The sequence below is a fragment of the Antechinus flavipes genome, chromosome 2 (assembly GCF_016432865.1).
Source record: "Antechinus flavipes isolate AdamAnt ecotype Samford, QLD, Australia chromosome 2, AdamAnt_v2, whole genome shotgun sequence".
NCBI classification, from domain to species: domain Eukaryota; kingdom Metazoa; phylum Chordata; class Mammalia; order Dasyuromorphia; family Dasyuridae; genus Antechinus; species Antechinus flavipes.
This window is the reverse complement of record NC_067399.1, coordinates 256,897,507-256,919,238: the sequence shown is the minus strand read 5'-3', so window position 1 is coordinate 256,919,238 and position 21,732 is coordinate 256,897,507. Positions and strand designations below refer to the sequence as shown.

The 21,732-nt window shown below is 34.6% G+C and overlaps 1 protein-coding gene across 1 annotated transcript in view; it reads right to left on the bottom strand.

Moving 5' to 3' along the window:
* PRPF6 (pre-mRNA processing factor 6) overlaps nt 1–19,464 on the bottom strand; it is a 75,918-nt gene extending 56,454 nt beyond the window's left edge. Inside the window, exons 1-8 of the mRNA XM_051976822.1 lie at nt 19,270–19,464; nt 17,492–17,660; nt 16,100–16,218; nt 4,795–4,873; nt 3,583–3,759; nt 3,191–3,346; nt 2,840–2,934; nt 1,756–1,912 (exon numbers count right to left, since the gene is read on the bottom strand). Coding sequence (XP_051832782.1) covers nt 1,756–1,912; nt 2,840–2,934; nt 3,191–3,346; nt 3,583–3,759; nt 4,795–4,873; nt 16,100–16,218; nt 17,492–17,660; nt 19,270–19,340 — 1,023 coding nt within the window. The 5' untranslated portion in view covers nt 19,341–19,464. The remainder of the gene's footprint in view (nt 1–1,755; nt 1,913–2,839; nt 2,935–3,190; nt 3,347–3,582; nt 3,760–4,794; nt 4,874–16,099; nt 16,219–17,491; nt 17,661–19,269) is intronic.
* Nucleotides 19,465–21,732: the final 2,268 nt, after the last annotated feature.

Genomic DNA, 21,732 nt, shown 5'->3' with positions numbered 1-21,732 from the left:
TTCCTTACTTTTAAAAAGTCCAAAATTTATTCTTTAAAGTATAGAAATGTCCTTGCTGCAACAGCCAATTGTGGAGTCTGTCTCCAACACAATCATACCTATCATTATTCTCCAACACACATACCTTCCCCAATTCACCGCAAATTTGCAACCACTTTTGAGTGTGATGCTGAACTTTAAAACCAGTTCATACCTAAACTAACTAGAAGCCAATGTGCTGCACAAGTGCCACTGGGAAAATTCCAGCCCTATTCCTGTTTTTCAGATCACCCTGTGGCTATATAGCAGGTGCCCCTAGAAAGCGAACTCTGTACTTGGGAATAATGTCTGATAAGAGCTTGGTCTTCTACCTTTTCATTTTGGAATAAAAAGTATAAGACACACTGTTGAGCAAGCATAGGTAGATTTGTAATCTGATTCGTAGGTCTCATTACATTATTTTTACCTTCAAATCTACTCCTCTACCGAACTTCTCCACTAAGGGCAGTACCATTCTTCCAATCATCCATAACCTTATTGTCAGGAGTGACTGTATTCATTACACATCCATGTATCCAATCAATTGGATGCCAAATCTTGTTGATTTTACATCCACATCTTTCCCACATCCCTTTTTCTCCACTCACCATAGTTCAGGGCCCTCATCTTATGTAGATTCCTGTGACAACATTCTACTTGGTCTCTCTGCCTCAAGTCTTTACCTACTTCAAACCATATTTCTCACACACACACTACCAAAGTGATTTTCCTAAAGAATTGGTCGATGTCATTCCCCTACTAACTAAATTCTTGTGATGTTTCATAGTCTCTAAAATCAAATAGTTTCATTGTAGTTCCTAAGGGTCCAGGCCTCCAGGACATTTCCTGGCTATCTCCTCACTATGATTGTGTGGGAATAATCTCCTCGCTCCTTATTCCTCACTAACTTTCCCCACTCCATCACTCCATCCCAACCAGCTTTCTAGCACCATTTTTTTGTTTTCTTTTCCCATTAAAATGTAACTTCTTTGGGGGCAGGGAATTGTCTGTCTTGCTTATAATTGTATCCATAACACTTAGCACAATGCCTGGCATATAATAATCACTTAAATGCTTACCTATGATCTATAGCGCATCCTTCTTAAATTTTATAATAATGCATATAATTACGACTATATTAGCATACATATATCATTGGTAGATCTTATAAACAGACACTAATGGATGAAGAATATAAACAGAAATTTTTTTAAATCATTGGTCTATATAATGCTCTGAACCTGGAGACACAATTTGACCTTCACTGAATCCACTGAATAAAAAGATTTTTTTTTTATTACAAGGTTTTTGGCATTCTGTTTCTGCTTCTTAATGCCTTCCAGAAAATGTGCAAGCAACATTTTCTTAAGATGTTGGACTATGGCAAATAATTATTTTTATGTAAGACAACAGGGGAAGGCTAGGTCAGTGGGTTGCATTTTTTCCTAGTTACCAGTACTAAATTATTTTTCAGTTCATTAGGTCCTACAGTAAATCTTTTACTATCTATTAAGATGAAAAGGAAATAAAAGCCACAATGATGATTCAATCTTCAATTCATGAGCTCCTATTTGAGATGGATTTTAATATCTAAAAGTCATTATCCTAATCTTAGAATCTGTCTCACTTGGAATATTACATGCATTTTTAGGATCACAAATTCCATTAAAAACAAGTCACCATTTTCATTAAATTTATAATTATCAAATAGGAAATAAGGTACCCCCAAAGTCTTACCTTGGGACACATTTCTGTCCCTTTCATAATAAGATTTCTTGCTACTTGTAATTTTCCAGTGACTTCTTCCAAGCGAGCTGAAGCAATCCATGCTGGAGGATGATGAGGATTTGTCTCTCTCACAGATTTTAGAAGTAAACGTGCTTTTTTAATGTCACTAGGAGGACAGGAAAATTTACACTGCTAAACTTTTTATGCTATCATAATCAATATCATAAATACATAAATTAATAACTACCCAAGTGCATATAATTACAAAGGATCCTTGCACCTCAATAAAAAGCATTTAAGATATATACAAGGGCAGCTAGGTGAGACAAAGGACAGAGCCACCAGCCCTGAAGTCAGGAGGATATGAGTTCAATTTTGACCTCAGACACTTAACATTTCCTAGCTATGTAACCCTTGGCAGATCACTTAACCCCAATTGCCTCAGAAAACACACACACACACACACACACACACACACACACACACACACACACACACAAGCACATTAAAGAAACTAAATTGCCTGCTGGCTCTTCAAAAAATGTTTGAATGCAGTAACAAAATACAATCAATTCAGTTTTGGACATAGATAGGGATGTAAAGATTTAGGCACAGTATTCCCAAATAAGGAAATTCCCCTTTATCAATGCAATTTCACATTTTCTTGGCAAGTCATAGTCTTAAGAGGGTTACCTAAAGCAGAAATATAAAACTCAAACCTAACTCAGCTTAAAATGTAATTGGAAAATGTTAAAGAAAAAAATACAACATATATAATTTTAATTTATAGTTTTTAAACTAATAGGTGCATCCTTTCCACCTATTTCTGAGTTTGAAACCACTGACCTAAAGCATTGACAGGTTAAGCCACTTCTCAAGATCACACAGTTAATATGTCAAAGAGAGGATTTGAACTCAGGTTTCCCTGGCTTTGAGGCAGTTCCCTTTTATACTGCTGCTATGTAAATATTTACAATACCAAAAACTAAGAAGCATCAGTGTTCCACAAGGAAATTTGATATTGTCACAAAAAGAGTGAAATACTTAAAATTAAACTATCATCTCAAAGATAATATTTTCCTAAAATACCTACTTGATATCTCCTCCATGTGTGGGAATCATAGAATTCAAATCTGTAAGATAACCCTTAGGATCCACCACAGTCTGCCCACTCACAGAATCAGAAACCTGCAAATTTAAGTTTGAGACAAATAAAACTGAAACTCTTTTTGGTCACAAATAAAAACTCTATCTAATGGATTCCTGAGGGGAAAAATTTTAAATTCCAATGATCAATTGTGAAAATCTGAAGAAACTAAAAAAAAAAAATAATAATAATAATAATAATAAATAATACTGTCATTAATGGGAGGGGATAGAATAGGAGTGGAATAGTATTATGTAAAAATCTATATTCCCAGCAATGCATTAAATTCTAATATACCTGACTCAATCGCATATCCATCAAGGTATTCCTGGCTTGACCAATCTTCCTCATGTCCAATTCACCTGTTCCAGGTGTCATTAGTCCAGGTGTCATTCCACCAGGATATGGAGTATTTAATCCTCCTGGGTAGGGTGTATTAAGACCTCCAAATTGCTTTAAAAAAAAAAAAAAAAAAAAAAAAGGTAGATTTATGTATTGAAGAAGTACCTTATCTTATGAAGTCTTCTAGGTTAAGTCATGTACAGTCATGTAGTTTATATAACTACTATGTTTTCTTATCCCCAGAATTATTAACTTATAATTTTCCTAAGATTTCATCATAAACATCCCCACATTGTTCTATTAGATATAAGAAAAGGATAGGTTTTTTGTTTCAAATGGAGACTTACTGTTTGTCGGGGATCCACTGAAGTATGGTTCTCTCCAGTCTGTAAATGTTTAGCAAAGAAACTGTCAGGAACAGGGGTAAGTTTCTCATATCGTGGATTCCTCTGGCGTTTGTTTCTAGCATCACCAACTTCAGGAATACTTAACCACTCTTCTTCTGTAACTTCTGCCAGCTTTCTCTGGAAAAAAAATGAATCAATCACTTAAGTTAATACTTTAATTTTTCAAGTATATCTAATTTTATTAGGGCACATGCTCTCAACCAATACAGATCACAATTTCTCCTATATAATCTTCAAAAGTTGAAAAAAAATCCATCAATTCTGAGGTCATTCTGGTAATATAATTTAGCTAGTATGGTCTTTATGCAACAGTTAAGTTATATATGGTCCATTACAGGCCTACAGAAATCTTCCACTTTACAGGACTTCCCTGGCCTGTTTTATTGGCATAGCATCTAAGAACCAATGTAAGAAATACATAATGATGAATTAATTTAGAGGCATTAATACTTAGTTATAAAAGTTGATATCCATAACTAAAATCAACAGCATCCAAATTTTTATACTCAATTGACAAAGACTTTAGCATTAGAATAGTTCTATGAAAGTATAATTTTTTGATTACTAGCAATGCTCTCTATCTTCTCCATTCCATATAACTAAAAAAACATCCTTGAAGAGCCCAAAGAATATATCTTAAAAGGCATTTTTTTTTTTGGGGGGGGGGGGGGAGGAAGGAGGGAAATACATTTGGCTACAGATTCTTTTGAGGTTTTGGTTTTTTTTTTTTTTTTTTTTTTTTTTTTTAGTTATCCATGTTATTTATTTTTGTGGTTTTGCTTTAACATTTGTTTTTCAAAACTTTTAATTTCTAAATTTTTCCCTTCCTTCCCAGTCCTTCTCCACCCATTGAGAAGGCAAGCAATATATCAATTATAGAAGTGAAGTCATGCAAAACATTTTTCTTTATTAGTCAGGTTGCCAAAAAAAAAGAAGAAAAAGAAAGTGAAAAAAATATGCTTTAATCTGCATTCAGAATTCACACAGATTTCTTTTTTTAAAGAAGGAAATCCCCACCTACTCATTATTCTGAAAAAGTTAAGTAATAACTTATGCTCACACTACTTCTGTGCCAAAATTAATAAAAACAGAAGGATTCTCAAGTGTTGATACAAAATCACTTAAAACTGGCTTACTAAATAGTTTGCTTACTTTCAGATCTGAGAACTGCTGCTGAATTTTAGGACGTTCCATACGGTATTTTTCAATTTCTTCTTTCTCCCTCTGTTCCCTAAAAAAGGAAACATTTGTAAAACTATTGAGTCTCCATTCTGCAAGGATACCTGAGCTTTACAACACTTTTCAAACATCTGTCTAAAAATAAATAATTTCTTAGACTCTGCATCTAATCCAAATGATAAAAGTTTTATGGTAAAAAATATTATTCATTCACAGATGCAACTATTTAATTATTTTTACTAATAGAGTGATGTAATATTCCAAATAATGCAAAAAATTAACATACTAGAATCTTAGTAACATGCTTAATGGAATCTTAGGATACTAGCACATTGATTTTTACATTATTTATACTTCTGCATCTTTCCATTAGCAAGAAATTGAAAAGTTTATATATCCACAAATGATGTTTGTTATATTTGTTTACATTATGTTTAGCAAAGAAACCATTCAGGAACAAAGTTAAGTTTTTAGAACATGTTTTCATATTGACAACTAGACACAGTTTATGTTTTAAGAATTCATGATACTTCAAACCATTAAATGACACTATGAAGAAGCATAGGAGGAGCTAAATGCTGTCTACTTTTTCCAACTTTTATCTACTCAACACCTTCCCCTTTGTCAAAGTGATACTAAATATGCATCACAGTTGCATTGGCCCATTTCTCAAAATTTACACTCTAGTTTTTTACCCTTCCTAAGAAATTAAGTATTCCTGTGTAAAAGACTTTTTCTCGTAGCAGAATCTCACTAGCTCAAGACTAAAAAGTAGTTCACGTGAAAAAGACCTGACAGTTTTAGTGGACAGCAAGTTCAATATGACACAGCAGGCTCAGTGTGAGAGGGCTGCCAAAAAACCTCTTATTCAATCTTGGGATACATTAATAGAAATATATCATAATGAATAAGGGAGGTGAGTATCATACTGTATTCTCTTCATTTCAGATGATATCTAGAATATTACATCTAATTCTGAACACTACATTTTCAAAGAGCAAAGTGATAAGCTAAAATGAATCCAGGGAAGTAAGGAAAAGTTGTATTGTATATTAAGATTCAACTCAAGGAAATCAAGAATCAAAGAAGGTAATCACAGTGGAGGGGAATGAGCTAAGATTAATATTAGCAGAAGCAAAGTTAATATTGTGAATAAACTATACTACCTGATCAAAAACAGAAAACGGGAAAGAGAACACAAGACTGACATGTAGGCATGCTAAAGGAGTAATGAAGAACTTCAATTAAATCTCCTGGCTAAAGCAAAGCAACTAACATTTTCTAGGTTTATATTAGTAAGTTTATGCTTCAAAAGATGGAGGAATGTCTTTTTTGGACCTGATTTTCACCAAAAAACACAATCTGGTGGTAAGAACAAATTTGATAGGACCCTTGGGGGGAAAATAGCCATACCACCTTTGAATTTGTATTAAAGAAGCAAACTGAGCATTGCCTCTAGATTTTGAAAGAATAATTTGATAAACCCAAAGACTCTAGCTACTGGGAAAAGAATTCACTATTTCATAAAAATTGCTGGAACACTGGAAAATAATGTCAGAAACTAGCCATAAACCAACATCTCACATCCCATACAAAAATAAGGTAAAACAGGTATCTTTTAGGTATAAAGGCTGATACTATAAGCAAGTAAGGAGAGCAAGAGTTAGTTTACCTATCATATCTTTGAAAAGGGAGGAATTTATGATGAAAGAACTAGAAAACATTATGAAATGCAAAATGGATACTTTTGAACACATTAAATTTAAAAGGGTTTGCACACACAAAACTATGCAGCCAAGAATAGAAAGCAAGCAAAAAGCTGAACAATTTTTACAGCTAATATTTCTGACAAAGGCTTCATTTCTAAAATACAAAGAAAATGGAGTCAAATTTATAAGAACACAAATCACTCCTCAATTGATAAATGGTCAAAGAATATGAACTGGCAATTTTCAGATGAAGAAATTATAACCATTTCTAGTCATATAAAAAGGTGCTCTAAAGCACTAAATCACTATTGATCAGAGAAATGCAAATTAAGACTACTCTGATATACCACTACACACCTCTCAAATTGGCTAAGATGACAGGAAAAGATGATGATGAATGCTGGAGGGGATGTGGGAAAACTGGGACACTGATACATTGTTGGTAGAACTGTGAACAAATCCAACAATTCTGGAGAACAATTTGGAACTATGCCCAAAGGGCTATCAAACTCTAATCCAGCAGTGTTTCAACTGGGTTTATATCCCAAAGAGATCTTAAAGGAAGGAAAGGAACCACATGTGCAAAAATGTTTGTGGCAGCCCTTTTTGTAGTGGCAAGAAACTGAAACTGAGTGGATGCCCATCAATTAAAGAATGGTTGATTAAGTTACGGTATATGAATGCTATGGAATATTACTGTTCTTTTAAGAAACAATCAGCAAGAAGATTAGAGAGAGGTCTGGAAAGACATGACCTGATGCTAAGGGAGCAGAACCAGAGGATCACTGTACATGGCAATAACAAGACTATATGATGATCAATTCTGATGGACATGGCTCTTTTCAACAATGAGATGATTCAGAACAGTTCTAATGATCTTATGATGAAGAGAGTCATTTACAACCAGAGAAAGGACTGGGGACTGAGTGTGGATCACAACATAGCATTTTCACTTTTTTGCTGTTGTTTGTATTTTGTTTTCTTTCTCATTTTTTTTTCCTTTTTTCATCTGATATTTTTTGGTGCAGCATGATAATTGTGGAAATACATATATGGGAATTGCACATGTTTAACATATATTGAGTAATTTGCCATCTAAGGAGGGGATGGGGAAAGGGAGGGAAAAATTTTTGTGAATGGGGAATCACAAATTGGTTAATATTAAAAATTATCCATGCATATGTTTTGAAAATAAAAAGCTTTAAAAAATTTTTTGATTGTTGAGGTTACTGAGCCATTGTAACTAATCTCTCAAAACAGGAGGAAGACAAATGACATCCCAATTTTCAAAAAAAAAGAGAAAGTGGCTATTGATTTAGAGAAATGCAAATTAAAACAACTCTAAGGTTACCATGCCATACCAATAAAATTGGCTGAGATCACAGGAAAAGGTAATGATAAATGTTGGAGGGGATTATGGGAAAACTGAGACACTAATGCATTGCTGGTGGAGTTGTGAAACAATCCAACCATTCTAGAGAGCACTTTGGAACTATGTTCAAAGGGCTATAAAACTGTACATATCCTCTGATCCAGTTGGATCACTATGAAAACTGTAAATCAACACATGCTATGTTCACTTTTTTAAAAGTTTTTTCCTCATGGTTTTTCCCTTTTGTTCTGATTTTTCTCTTCCAACATAATTCATAAGGAAATGTTATTTTAAAAAAAAGAAAGAAAGAAAAGAAAAAAAGAAGATACATGTATAACCAAAAAAATTTTTGTTGCTACATGTAACTGGGAAAAAGAAAATAAATAAATGGATGATGAATAAATTTTTTTAAAAAAAAATTTTTTTAAGGGGGAGAGTACTCAGTGGACAGAGCTCCAGCCCTGAAGTCAGGATGCCTTAGTTCAAATCTGACCTCAGACACTTAACACTTCCTAGCTGTGTGACCTGGGCAAGTCACTTAACTCCAATTGTCTCAGCCAAAAAAAAAAAAAAAAAGGAGGGGGGGAGGGGGAGTGAGGGGGGGAAGGGAAAGGGAGTAGGCCAATGAGCTTTATTTTGATTCTTGGAAAAATTCTAATTATAAATATGATTAACAAATATTTAGAAAAGTCAGGGATGATCACAGACAGCATGGTATCATGAAAAATAAGTCATAGAACAAAAATAATTTCATATATATGTATGTATATAAAAAATAAACCTAGCCCTTGAAAAATGAACCTAGCAATTGAGAAAATGCACTTCCCTTCCTTAACTGCTGAAGTTAGTGACTTTAATTTTTAGTTGACCCCTTAAGGTTCCTAAAGTACACCATGTCATCTGCAAGTGCTAATTTTGTCATTTCTTTACCTGTGATTATCCCTTCAATTTCTTTTTTCTTTTCTTTTTACTGCTAAAGCCATTATTTCTAATACCATGTCAAAAAGAACTGTGACAATGGGTTTTCTTTCTTCACCTTGGTATTTATTGGAAAGGATTCTAGCTTACTTCTGTTGCAAATAATGGCAGCTCTTGTTTTTTCTTTGTTAATATTTTACATTTAATTTTTTATATCTGTACCAATTGTTGGGTTATATGGTACCCAGAAAGTTTAGGTATAAGTTGGACTAGAAGGACTAGTTGAGCTCTCTTTGAACTCTAGGTTCTTAAAATTAAGTACTTTGAACATAGATTTTTTTTTAAACCATTTAAAAATTCTAAGTTATCTATCATCATTGGTCAGAATACAAAATAAAGAAAAAAATTTTTTCACATAAATCATTAACATTTTAAAAAGTAAAACCACACAAATTTACAACATTAAAAAAATTACATCTATGTTTATTTAGAGATATTAGTCTATAATTTTCTTTCCTTTTTGATTCTCCCTGTTTTACTTGTATTATATAAGGAAGATATCCCTTTTTTTGTAATTTATACCAAAAAAATATATAATGTTGGAATTGTTCTTTGAATATTTAATAGAATTCATTTGTGAATCCATTTGATCCTGGAAATTTTCTTTTGAAAATTCACTTAAGGCTTTTTTCAATTTCTTCCTCTGAAATTGAATTTATAAATACTCTATTTCAGGGGTCCTCAAACCGCGGCCCGCTGAGGACATTTATGCAGCCCGCCAGGTTATGGCAAAATCAGACCAGAAGTGACATTCAACCTAAACTCGCTTTAGAAACACACACTTCCAGGACTGGGATGAGGCAGTGGAGACAGAGTGTGAGGCAATGCCAAGGTGAGATGAGTTTCCAGGCCGGGGTGGTGTGGTGTGGGGAAGGGAGAGAGATGTAGAAGACAAAGAACTGACAGCCCGCAGCCTTGTACAGTAACGGCAGCCACCACAAACAGACAGGCGCAGGGGATGTACAGTGCATGCTGCGCATGTCATGGCTGCTGCAGGGGGAATTCACTGCAGCAGTGAAGGTCGGAAGCAGGAGCACCAAGAGCAGGAGAAAGAGTACGGGACACGGAGGCGTCATAGTGCAGAGGCTGCTTGGAGGAAGTCGGGCATTGCTGTCTGTATGTCTCTGTGTGGGCAAAGTTATTGCTAGTATATTGTTTTTGTAGCGCTGCATATATATTACAAATAGCAATTTGGAATCCCTAGGAAATAATGTCAAAAAAAGGAAAAATTGACTTGGAGTGTAGGATATCCAAAGAACAGTGGACTTATGATTACTTTTTCATGCAGTACAAGAAAAGAGCTGTATGTCTGATATGCCAGACACTATATTCTGTGTTCAAAGAATATAATTTGCATTGACACTATGAAACTCAACATAAAGACAAATATGATTGGTTGGTTGGAAAAGTGAGAAAAGATAAACTATTAAAACTGAAAAATACATTGACAACTCAGCAAAATACTTTTGTGAAGCAGAAGCAGCTAAATATTTCATCACTATGAGCAAGTTTTCAAGTTGCCAAGCTAACAGCACACACTGGCAGACCATTCGTGGAGGGAGAATTTGTTAAAGAATACCTTCTTTCTGTTGCCAAAGAGATGTGTGCAGAGAAGGCTGATTTATTTAGTACAGTGAGTCTTTCAGGACCTACAATTACACGGAGGATTGAAGAAATGGGAGACAATCTGCATCAGCATTTTCAAAACTCCATAAAAAAAATTTTGTATTTTTTCTTGGCACTCGACAAAAACAGCGATGTTTATGATTCTGCACAACTTCTAATTTTTATTCATGGGAAGAATGATTATTTTGAAGACATAGAAGAGCTTGCTGCACTGCAAAGCATCAAAGGAACAACTACAGGAGAAGATATCTATGAAAAGGTTTGCCAAACTATGAATGGTTTGGAGCTGGACTGGGCTAAACTAGCCAGAGTGACAACTGATGGTGCTCCTAGCATGGTGGGATCTAAGAAAGGAGTAACTGCTCGCATTAACCAAGGGATGGACAAATATAACCGTTCTCATCCAATAGCCATACACTGCCTCATCCACCAACAACCGCTGTGTAGTAAATCACTGAAGTAGGATTCTGTTATGAAAATTGTGGTATCTTGTGTTAACTTCATTAGAGCTAATGCACTAAATCACAGAAAATTTCAGGAATTTTTGTCTGAGCTAAATGTTGAGTGTGAAGATGTTCTATATCACACAGAAGTCCATTGGCTGAGTCGAAGGAGAGTTTTGAAACGTTTCTATGACTTACTTCCACAGATTACAACTTTTCTGCTTTCAAAAAAACAAAAGTAATACCAGAGGTCAATGACACAGAATGGAAACGGCACCTTGCCTTTCCAACAGATGTAACAGAGCTACTCAACAATTTCAATATGCAACTTCAAGGAAAAGGGAAGCTCATCTGTGATATGCAATCACATGTCAAAGCATTTGAAGTAAAATTAGGCTTCCTCATCAAACAAGTGAAAGAGGAAAACTTCTGCCATCTTCCCACAACTCAAAATCTCTTAGTGGAAAAACCGCTGATTGCATTCCCAAACAAAACATGTGTGGATTCACTGGAAAAATTTTAAAAGGAGTTCCAATGTAGATTTAAAGAGCTTCATCTCCATGAACAGGACATACAGCTTTTCCATAACCCATTTTCTACTGACATTGAAAATGTGGATACAATTTACCAAATGGACCTGGCTGAACTGAAGAATTGTGACTCTCTGAAAGATGCATTCAAGTCAAGCAGTCTTCATAATTTCTATGCATCTCTCCCCTCTGAGACATATCCTCATCTCAGGAATCATGCACTCAAAATAGCAACCATCTTTGGCAGCACTTATGTCTGTGAACAGACTTTTTCTAGAATGAAACATCTGAAATCTCCAACCAGATTGAGACTAATGGATGCACACTTGCATCACTTGTTACGACTAGCAGTGACAAATATGGAACCAGACATTGACTATCTCATTAGCCAAAAAAGTATTTTAGAAATGAACTCTTAATTGGAGTTAAGTGACTTGCCCAGGTCACACAGCTAGGAATCCCATTGAAATACTGGTAAGTTTGTTGATTTAACTTTACTTCATTTTAAATATTGAATTTGTCCTGTTTTGTTTCTTCGCTTCAAAATAAGATATATGCAGCGTGCATAGGAATTTGTTCATAGTTTTTGTTTTTACTATAGTCCAGCCCTCCAACAGTCTGAGGGACAGTGAACTGGTCCCCTAATTAAAAAGTTTGAGGACCCCTGCTTTATTTCTTGTTCTATTAAATTGGGTATGTTACATTTTTGTAAATATTTTCTTTTCATTTAAGCTGTTGGCTTTATGGGTAGGTATTGGAGCAAAATAGTTTCTAATATGTTTTATTTCTTCAATATATGCTGTGAATTCTCATTTTTCATTTTTGATACTGATAATTTGGCTCTCCCTTTTTTCTTTATAATCAAAACAGCTAGTGAGTTTTCTAATGTTTTGAGTCCCCCCCCAAAAAAAATTCTTACTTTTATTTAATAAAAATTACTGATGATTTTTTTAAAATTTCCAATTATATTAATTTCTTCTTTAATTTTCAAGGTTTTTAATTTGGTGTTTACTTGATTTAATTTGTTGGCTTTCTAGTATTTTTAGATGCATTCCCAATTCCCTGATCTGTACTTTTTGTTAATAAAAATGTTTAGAAACATAAATTTTTTCTCAAGTATTGCTTTTTTGTACCCTCAAAAATATGAAATGTTATCCCATTGTTATTATTTTTAATATGAGCTGTTCTTTGACCCAACAATTCTTTAAGAATAAATTATTTAGTATCCAGTTGATTTTCTGTGGCCCTTTATTTATTTTTATTTTCTGTGATGAGTAAAGGATATATATAATTTTTCTGCATTTTTGTGATATTTATATTCTCATGTTCTAAGACAGCCAATTTTTGTATGAGACATAGGTATACTTTTTTCTAATAATAACTTAAGCAAACAAACCCACATAAATTATCAGCATTTCTTTAAAATACCAATAAAACCCATTAAGAAGGAAAAGAAAAACAAATTTCATAAAACTACCACTGCACATATAAATAGCTGGGAGTCTTACTTTCAAGATACACTAAAAAAAAATTTTTTAAACCATATAAATACAACCACAAACAACTATTAATAGAAATAGATATCTCTAAATAATTGGAAAAATATTAATTGCTCACAGGAAGAGTGAATAAATATAATAAAAATAAAATACTACCTGAATTAATTTACTTATTCAATGCTAAACCAAACTACCAATACTTTACAAAACTATGAAAAATAATGAAGAAATTCATTTTTAAAAATCAAAAATTTCAAGAGAAATAATGAGAAGAAATGGGAACAAAAGGGACCTAGCTATTGCAGATTTTAATCTATACTCTGAAACAGTAGTTACTCAAACAAGTTGTTACTGGTTTAAAAATAGAGATCTATCAGTGGAACAAATTAGTTACATAACATAAAGAAGCCAACGTATCTAACAAAAAGAAGAAGAGGGAAGCAGGGAGAGAGGGAAGAAGGAAATAAGCATTTATTAATCACCAAACATATATCAGGGTCAGTTAGATGGAATATTAGATAGACTGGAGGGTCTCAAGTCAGGAAAATTCATTTTCCTGAATTCAAAAATGGCTTCAAACTTGACAAGTCACTTAATCCTGCCTGCCTCAGCTTCCTCAGCTGTAAAAATAAGCTAGAAGAAATAACAAACCATTTTAGTATTTTTGCCAAGAAAACCTCAAAAGAAGTCACAAAGAATAGCACACAATTGAAAAACAACTGAACAACATGTGCCAGACAATGAAATAAGCACTTTACAAATATTAACTCATATGATTCTCACAGCACCCTGGAAGGTAAATGCCATTATTATCCCCATTTAACAGTTGTAGAAATTTGAGATACTCAGAGGCTAAGTAAGTTGCCCAGGACCATATAACTGCTAAGTATCTGAGGCTGGATTTGAACAGAATTCTTCTTAACTCCAAGTTCAAAGTTCTATCCACTCTGCTATCTACCTGCCTTTTGATAACCAGTTACAAAAAGTGCAGGAAAAAACTGAACAGCAATATGAAAGAAATTAGATTTAAACCACTATCTATATCTTAAACAAAAATAAGCTCCAAATGGATGTGTCCCAGATGTTAAAGGCCACACCAAAAACAAATTTTAAAAAATGATAAAAATACCTATCACATCTATGGATAGGAAAAAAGCCAATAACTAAGCAGGGAAAAAGAGGATCAAAAGATAAATGGATACTTTTGATTACATAAACTTAAAAAGTTTTTACCCAAACAAATCTAATAGAGCTAAAATTAAAATTAACTAGAAATAAATATTTGCAGTATGTTTGTCTGACAAACATCTCACTTCCAAGTAATATAAGGAACTGATTCAAATGCATTTCCCATTAATAAATGGTTTAAGTAGATGAACAGATAATTCTCAGGGGAAGAAATTCAGGCTACCTATAACCATATGAAAAAAATAAAAGTTTCATATCATATTATTATTTCCCACACACCAGAAAAATGGAGAATACAAAAAAGGAAAACAATAAATGTTGGAGGGCTTATGGTAAGAAAACAAACACATTGATGCATTGTCAGTGAAACTGTGAATGGGTACAATATACAAACAAAAAGTTATTACTCTGTATATGCCCTAATTTAATCCAGCTACAACACTGCTATATGTACACCCAAGAGACAAAAAATAAGAGGAAAAAAATCATCCATGTACAATGGATGGCAAAAAAAACTAGAAACCTTTGAATTCCTTTGAATATTGAGGAACAGCTGATTAAGTTGTGGCATATAAATATGAGGGAATATTATTGTGCTGTAATAAAAGAAGAGATATTTCAAAATGTCTTAAAAAAACTTATATGAATGTATTCATATATACTTGTGAAGAATGAAGAACCAGTAGAACAATTTATATCAGTATTATAAAAATGAACAATTTTTAAAACATTCATAAAATTGATGATGAATGAAATGAACACAGCCAGAATGTAACAATACTGTAAAAAGAAACAACTCAGAAAGCTGCAAGAACTATGTTAAATACAATGACCATTCATGATTCTAAGAAATAATGATGGAACATCAAGAGAAATGATAGATTTACATATAGAATGAGGTTTCTAGATTCATAAATCAGGAGACTGTTACAGACATAATTTACTTAGATTTCATCAAATAATTTGAAAGTTTCTCATGCTATTATTGTTTTCCACATAAAGATATGGACTTTAATTAATTAATTAGTGAACTATCAGATACAAAAGAATAATCACTGACCATTCACTGCCGATATGGAAAAACATCTCTTGAAGAACACTCCAAGAATGTATCTTTAATCCTGGTTTTCACAGTTTTATCAATGACTTATATAAAGGCAAAGATGGCAAGTTTATTAAATTTGCAAATGAATCAAAGCTAATAATGGCAAGGTTAGAATCCAAAATAATCTTTAAAAGGAACGTTGGCCTGAATCCAATAACACAGAAATTTAATCAACTTCAAAAGAATTTCAAAAAAACAAAAATCAAAAAATTCTTCACCAGTACAAGACAGACTATGGTATGGCTATAAAGAGGTTAATCTGAAAAAAATTTGAGAGTTTTTACTAGACCACTAGTTCAATAAATCAACACAATGATAGGGCAATCAAAGCAATTTATGCCATCTTAAAAGACAAGACACTACACTAAGAATAAAGGTAACAGTCTTCTTATACCTTGTCCTAATCAGTTCAAATAATATTTACTTCTATGATGTGAAATTTGAGGCACAGTAAATTGTTCAAAATATTAATGCAAATTTTTGACATACATGCAGAATTCAAGACTTTCTTACTTCTCTACCCAGGCTCCAATATCATTATGTTTTTTGTGTTGAGTCCACTACAAGCATTTATAGAACAAAAAAAAGTGCAACAGATTCAAAGGACCAATATTACCTCTGATCCTTCCTGTAATGACCTTGGACATGTCACTTAACTTCCCTCAGCCTCAATTTTTTCATCACTCAAAAATATAGATGTAGAACTAGATGGCCCCTGCCCTTCCAGCTCTTGATTTGTGATCCAAGCAGAGACTACCACAGACTAAAGATGTACCTGTTCTCAGAAATTAAATAAACAAAAATGTATAGTGCAAAAGTTATCCTTACCTTCTTTCTTTTCTTCTTTCATCCATTCTTTTGTCCAATGCTGCATAAATAGCATCTGCTTCCTCATCATCTTTTTCATAAGGACCACTTGAGAAAAGGCTTCCAGCATAACCATTAAACTAAGATCCAAAGAAAGAATTTTTTAATTAATTGATTCTTTTAATAGTACCAATAGAAATAAGGAAAACTATCTCTGTCAATATAACCAAGGGCAAAAATGTCCCTTTCCACACTTACTGTAGAATATTTTTAAGAACAAAATCTTAACTTAGAAAGTGCTGTTATACAGTTGTGAATCACAGAATACAACAATTTCAAAATCAAAACTGTAAGAAACCCAGAAAAATAAAAAATACATGAAGAGTATAAGTAGGTCAGACACATAGGTGGCACAATGGATAGAGCACCAGTCCCGAGGTCAGGAGGAGCTGAGTTCAAATCTGCACTCAGACACTTAACACTTCCTAGCTGTGTGACCCTGGGCAAGTCACTTAACCTCAATTGTCTTAGCAAAAAAAAAAGAAGAAAGTATAAAGATGTCATCAATGATACACAACTAGGAAAAAAAAGATAGAATGGTCAAATTTTAAGAACAAAGAATAACAAAAATAATGGACGGATTGCTTAAGTAGTGAACTGATACCCAAGAAATAATCAAAGAAAGAAAAATCCCCAGGTTATTGGAAAGATACTCCAGAGAGAAGTACAGCATGAAATAACAAGACATGGATAGAGTGCAATGTAATCAGATGAAGAAAGAATCTAACTAGATGAGATCACAGATATCAATTATTTCTCTTCACTATTCAGAAGTACTATCAGTATAAAAGTATAACGCCCTCCCTCCAAAAAGAAAAAAAATACCAGCAACCAAACTTGTAAGTGTTCATTATCATTCACATTGAAGACAAAATGCCCTTGGCCTCAAGGAACAGACACTGGTATGAGAATGTTATCTCCCTTCTTTACAGAAGAGACCACCAGAATAGTAATATATTGATAAATTTTACTCAACATTCTCCTCCTCTTTTTAATTATTTATTATAAGGGATAGCTCAGGGTAAGGTGGAGGAATACACTAGATTAATACGTCAATAATTTTTTTAAGTGAAGATGTTACGTTAATGGAAAAAATGTATTGCTTTTTACTTGTTATAATGGTAATTGAACCTAAATGATCTTTTCTATAGAGATACAAAAGCTATAAAAACATTTCAACCTTAACCTTTCCCACCTTGTTAATGGTCTAATAGCTAAAATATAAAAAACAAACCAGCTATCCAAAGTATTCTCTAGCACAGATGTAATGGCATAACAGTAGGGGGAGTTTAGAGTTTTTCTTCCTAAGCATCTATCAAAAAAGTCCATGAAAGCCTCAATCCATGTTATCACCTCATCATAGTTAGTGTCATTCAGATCTTCATCATCATCATCTGCAGCCTGGTTTTTTTTCATTTGGTCTCCTACAGTCCTCTTGCCTGGAGGAGCATGTCGATCATCCACTGGATCATTGGCATCCCGAGCAGGCCCAATATCTGACCGAGTGGTGAAACCAGTGGCTCTGTAGGAAATGGCATAGATTCAGCGACTGATGTATGATAACTCTTAACAAATACCTAAAAGGCTTTATATAACACATAGAGACTTACTGTTTGCAAAGTGGCTTACATGTTATTTCACTTCAGACTCAAAACCATGCTGTGAGGAATGTACATTTATTTTCTATTTTACATATGAAGCAAGCAGCTAAGGTTCAGAAAGATTAATCGATTGCATGGTCACTCATCTAGTAAGATTTTAACCAAAAAAGGCAAGATTTTAACCAAAGTCCTTCAGAATCCAAGTGAAGGCTCTATCTACAAAGCCATATTTTTTCTTAATAGAATTCAATCAAGTCAAAAAGTATTTATTAAGCACCTATTATGTTGCAGAATGCTGCAAATTGGGAATACAAAGAAAGGCAACAATAGCCCATGCCCTCAAAGAATAAGGACTATTATTTATGATAACGTGCAAACAACTATACACACATTTAACAAAAAGGAGGAAATCGGAGAAGGAAAGCACTAACATTCAGAAGGATTGGGAAAGAAATAAATTTTGCAGAAGGTGGCATTTTAATAGATATCAAGTAAGCCAAATAATATGAGGAAAAGAAATTCCTTTTCATCTACCTTACTCTTATACCAATTTCCCTCTTCTTTTTTTCCTAGCATCCATCTAAACAAAAAGTAATTCTAAGATGTCATAAAGCTATTTCAATGGAGATTAACTAACCACTGCCATATTTTCAAAACAAAACGTAATGCTATAAACATAGGAAATTTCCTAGCTACTGTGAAAAGGGCAATGAGCTCATTAACTGCACTTCCAACACCCAGTGGATAAATTTATGTTAAGGCAGAGGAGAAAATGGACTGAAAAAGGGAAAGAAGCAGGAAAAACAAAAATGATGGTAAGATGGAAAAGCCTGATAGAATAAAATATCATATCTGCCTATGCCACATTCAAAAAACTAAGCTTGAATGCAAGGCACTGAGGGCTTCCCAGAAAGAGCTCTGGGTGGAATCAGAAATCCTAAAGTTGAAAATTCCTGGCTAAGGTAGCCAGTCATCTAACTCTCTAAACCTCAGTTTATCTGACTTGTAAAACGCAGGGGATGTATACTTGTATCACTCACATCATAATTGAAAAAAAAAAATCCTCTGCAAATCCCGAAGCACAATGAAATTATGGCTTACTTATTATCTAAACCAGAATTACCAGGATTATTATGATACAGTATTTTATCTGAAGGAAGATGAGTAAGAAGGAGTAGACCCTAAATCATGCCGGAAAACTGGAGGGAAGGAGGGTGGGAGACAGAAGAGGAATACGCTGAGGAAACACATGAAAGAGAAAGAAGGGGGGAGGAGGGCAACAGGCAGAAAGAGAAGGAACGAGAACTGTAGGGGAATGGAAGAGGACTCTGCGTATGTGTGTCTGTATATGTGATGTTTGGCGACGAGTCCTCTCCAGAGCATCCTTCCTACTTCCCCTCCTCCCTCCTCCCCCCGAGGACACGGGCGGACGACAACAAGCGGGCGGATGAGGGACACAGCTTCCACAGCTCAGGGCCGCCTGGTTCCTATTCTGGCCCTGGCCTCAGCTCCGCTGCAGCCCCTGCTCACCCGCGGCCCAGCCCCGGCACATAGCCAAGGGGCGCGGGCATTCCCAGGAATGGCTTCTTCTTCTTGTTCATGGTTGCGGCTGGAGGCCGGAAGGCCGGGGGTCGCCGGGGAAGTGGAGGGGACCCTCGGGTTACTCCTCTGAGACAGAGGTGTCGCAGAACACCGGACCCGAGGAGGAGGAAGTGCGTCACCCCAAACCCGGAAGTGTATGACGTCTCCGTTGCGACACGCCCCACTCCGCCTCTTCCTCTCTGGAGGTTGACAGGAAGTACCTTTCCCCTAGTTTTCCGGCGGGCAGTAGCAAAATGGCGAGGTTCCTAAGTGCTCGTGTGTATGCATGCGTAGGAGTTCTCTCAGGCTCTTGTCGTGGGCGTATGAAGGCGATAGCATCTTTTGTGCAGATGCCCAACGGCGCACAACTTAACCCACCAGTAGCGTAAAGGTGCCCACGCTTTTCGTATCTCGCTCTGTTCAGGTGCAATACCCACAACAAAAACGTTCAAAGCTCCCAGCTCAAGAACACAGAAGACTTGTGCAAACACTATTCATTTAGTTCAACAAGTATTTAGCACCTGCTAAATTTGTCAGGTACTCTGCTAGGGGAAAAAATGAAACAATGCCTACTCTTAAATAGCTTATTCTACCCTAGAAAACAACAGGCGCACAGAATTGTAAATGAAAAATAATTTATGGATTACACTAGGAAACCAGAAAAGTCCTTGGTTAGATGATTACACTAGAACTGATGCACGAAAGTAGCTAAGATTTCCAAAAAAAAAACTCTTTAAGTATAAGGACCAGCTTGTAGAAAGGCAAGAAGATATGGATGAGAGGAAGAGCAGGTGGCTCAGTTTGACTGAAAGACAATTTTAAGCAGAACTAATGTTTAGAAAGATTTTGAGGCCAGATTTTTAAGAGCTTTACAGACTAAAAAGAAGTTGTATTTTATCCAAGATGTGACTATGAGTGAAGGGAATAGATGTGAGAAATGTGAAGGTTACATCATAAAATTTAGCAATTGATTAAATGTAGAAAATAAGGAAAAACTAAGGGTCAAGGATGACACCTAATCTGTTTTGTAAACCTAGTGGAAAGGATTGTGCCTTCATCAGTAATATGGAAGTTAAAGAAGAAGGGTGGGCTTAAGAAGGAGAATTATGAAATTCTGTTGCGAACATGTTGACTGTGAGATGCCTATAGGCATCTAGGCAAAAATTCCAATCGAGAGTTGGTGAGGTAAGATTGCAACTGAAGAAAGAAATGTAGATTAGATATGTAGATCAGGCAAAAATCCAGAGATGATATTTGAATCTTTGAGAAGTTGATGATATCACCTACAAGAGGGGCTTTTAACCTGAGAACTAAAAGTTTAAGTTTTTTAAAAATATCTTGAAAATAACTTCACTGTAATTGTTTTACTTTGTAAGCTTATGTATTTTATTTTATGCATTCAAAAATATTTTTCTGAGTTTGGGTCTATAGCAAAAATAGATTTTGACAATCACCAGATTGTCAAAAGGTGGCAAAAAATTAAATTAAATTAACAACATTTAACAGAAATGAAGATGGTACATGATGGGGGATTTATGGACTGTGATCCATCAATAGAGATTGAGAAACATTTGTCACATAAATTGGAAAGGAAATAAGAGTGTACATAATAATAGATAACATTTATATAGCACTTATGTTGTCAGACACTATTGTGTTTAAAATTTTTATCTTATTTGATTTTCACAACAATCCTGAACTAACAGAGGGAATAAAGAGAAGGGGAAGAATTGTGTCGCTTTTCAGTCATTTTCAATCATGTCCAGCTCTTCAAGATGCCATTTAGAGTGTTCTTGGTAAAGTCAATGCAAGAGTTTACCATCTCCTTGTCTAGCTCCTTTTACAGATGAAGAAACAGAGGTAAACAGGATTAAATGACTTGCCTAGGGCCCAGCTAGCATCTGAGGTCAAATTTGAACTCAGGAAGATGAGTCTTCCTGACTGAAGTAGTCTAGCATTCTATCCACTGTGCCTCCTAGTTGCCCTGCTTATCATGTGCAGCTATGCTATGAATGCATCTGAACTTTTCTAAGAATTGGAATGTCAGTTTTACATTTCATTTCTCTGTCTTTTTACCCATCCTTACCTTTCAACTTTGCTAAAGGCTCACTGGGACACAGAATTATACTTCTGTTGTCATTTATTTTGAGGAATTTTGTATAATTTTGAGGTATATCCCTGTCCTCAAGGAGCTGATAATTTCAGGGAACATTATGCAAACAAATACAAAGAAAGCTCTGTACAGGATAAATAGGAAATGGCTAACAAGAGGGAGACACTGGAATTTAGAGGGATTAGGAAAGGTTTCCTATAAAGTGTGGGATTTTAATTGAGACTTAAAGAAAGCCAAGGGAAGTCAATAGATAGAGTGAAGAAAGAGCATTCCAAGTGTAGAGAACAACCAGAGAAAAT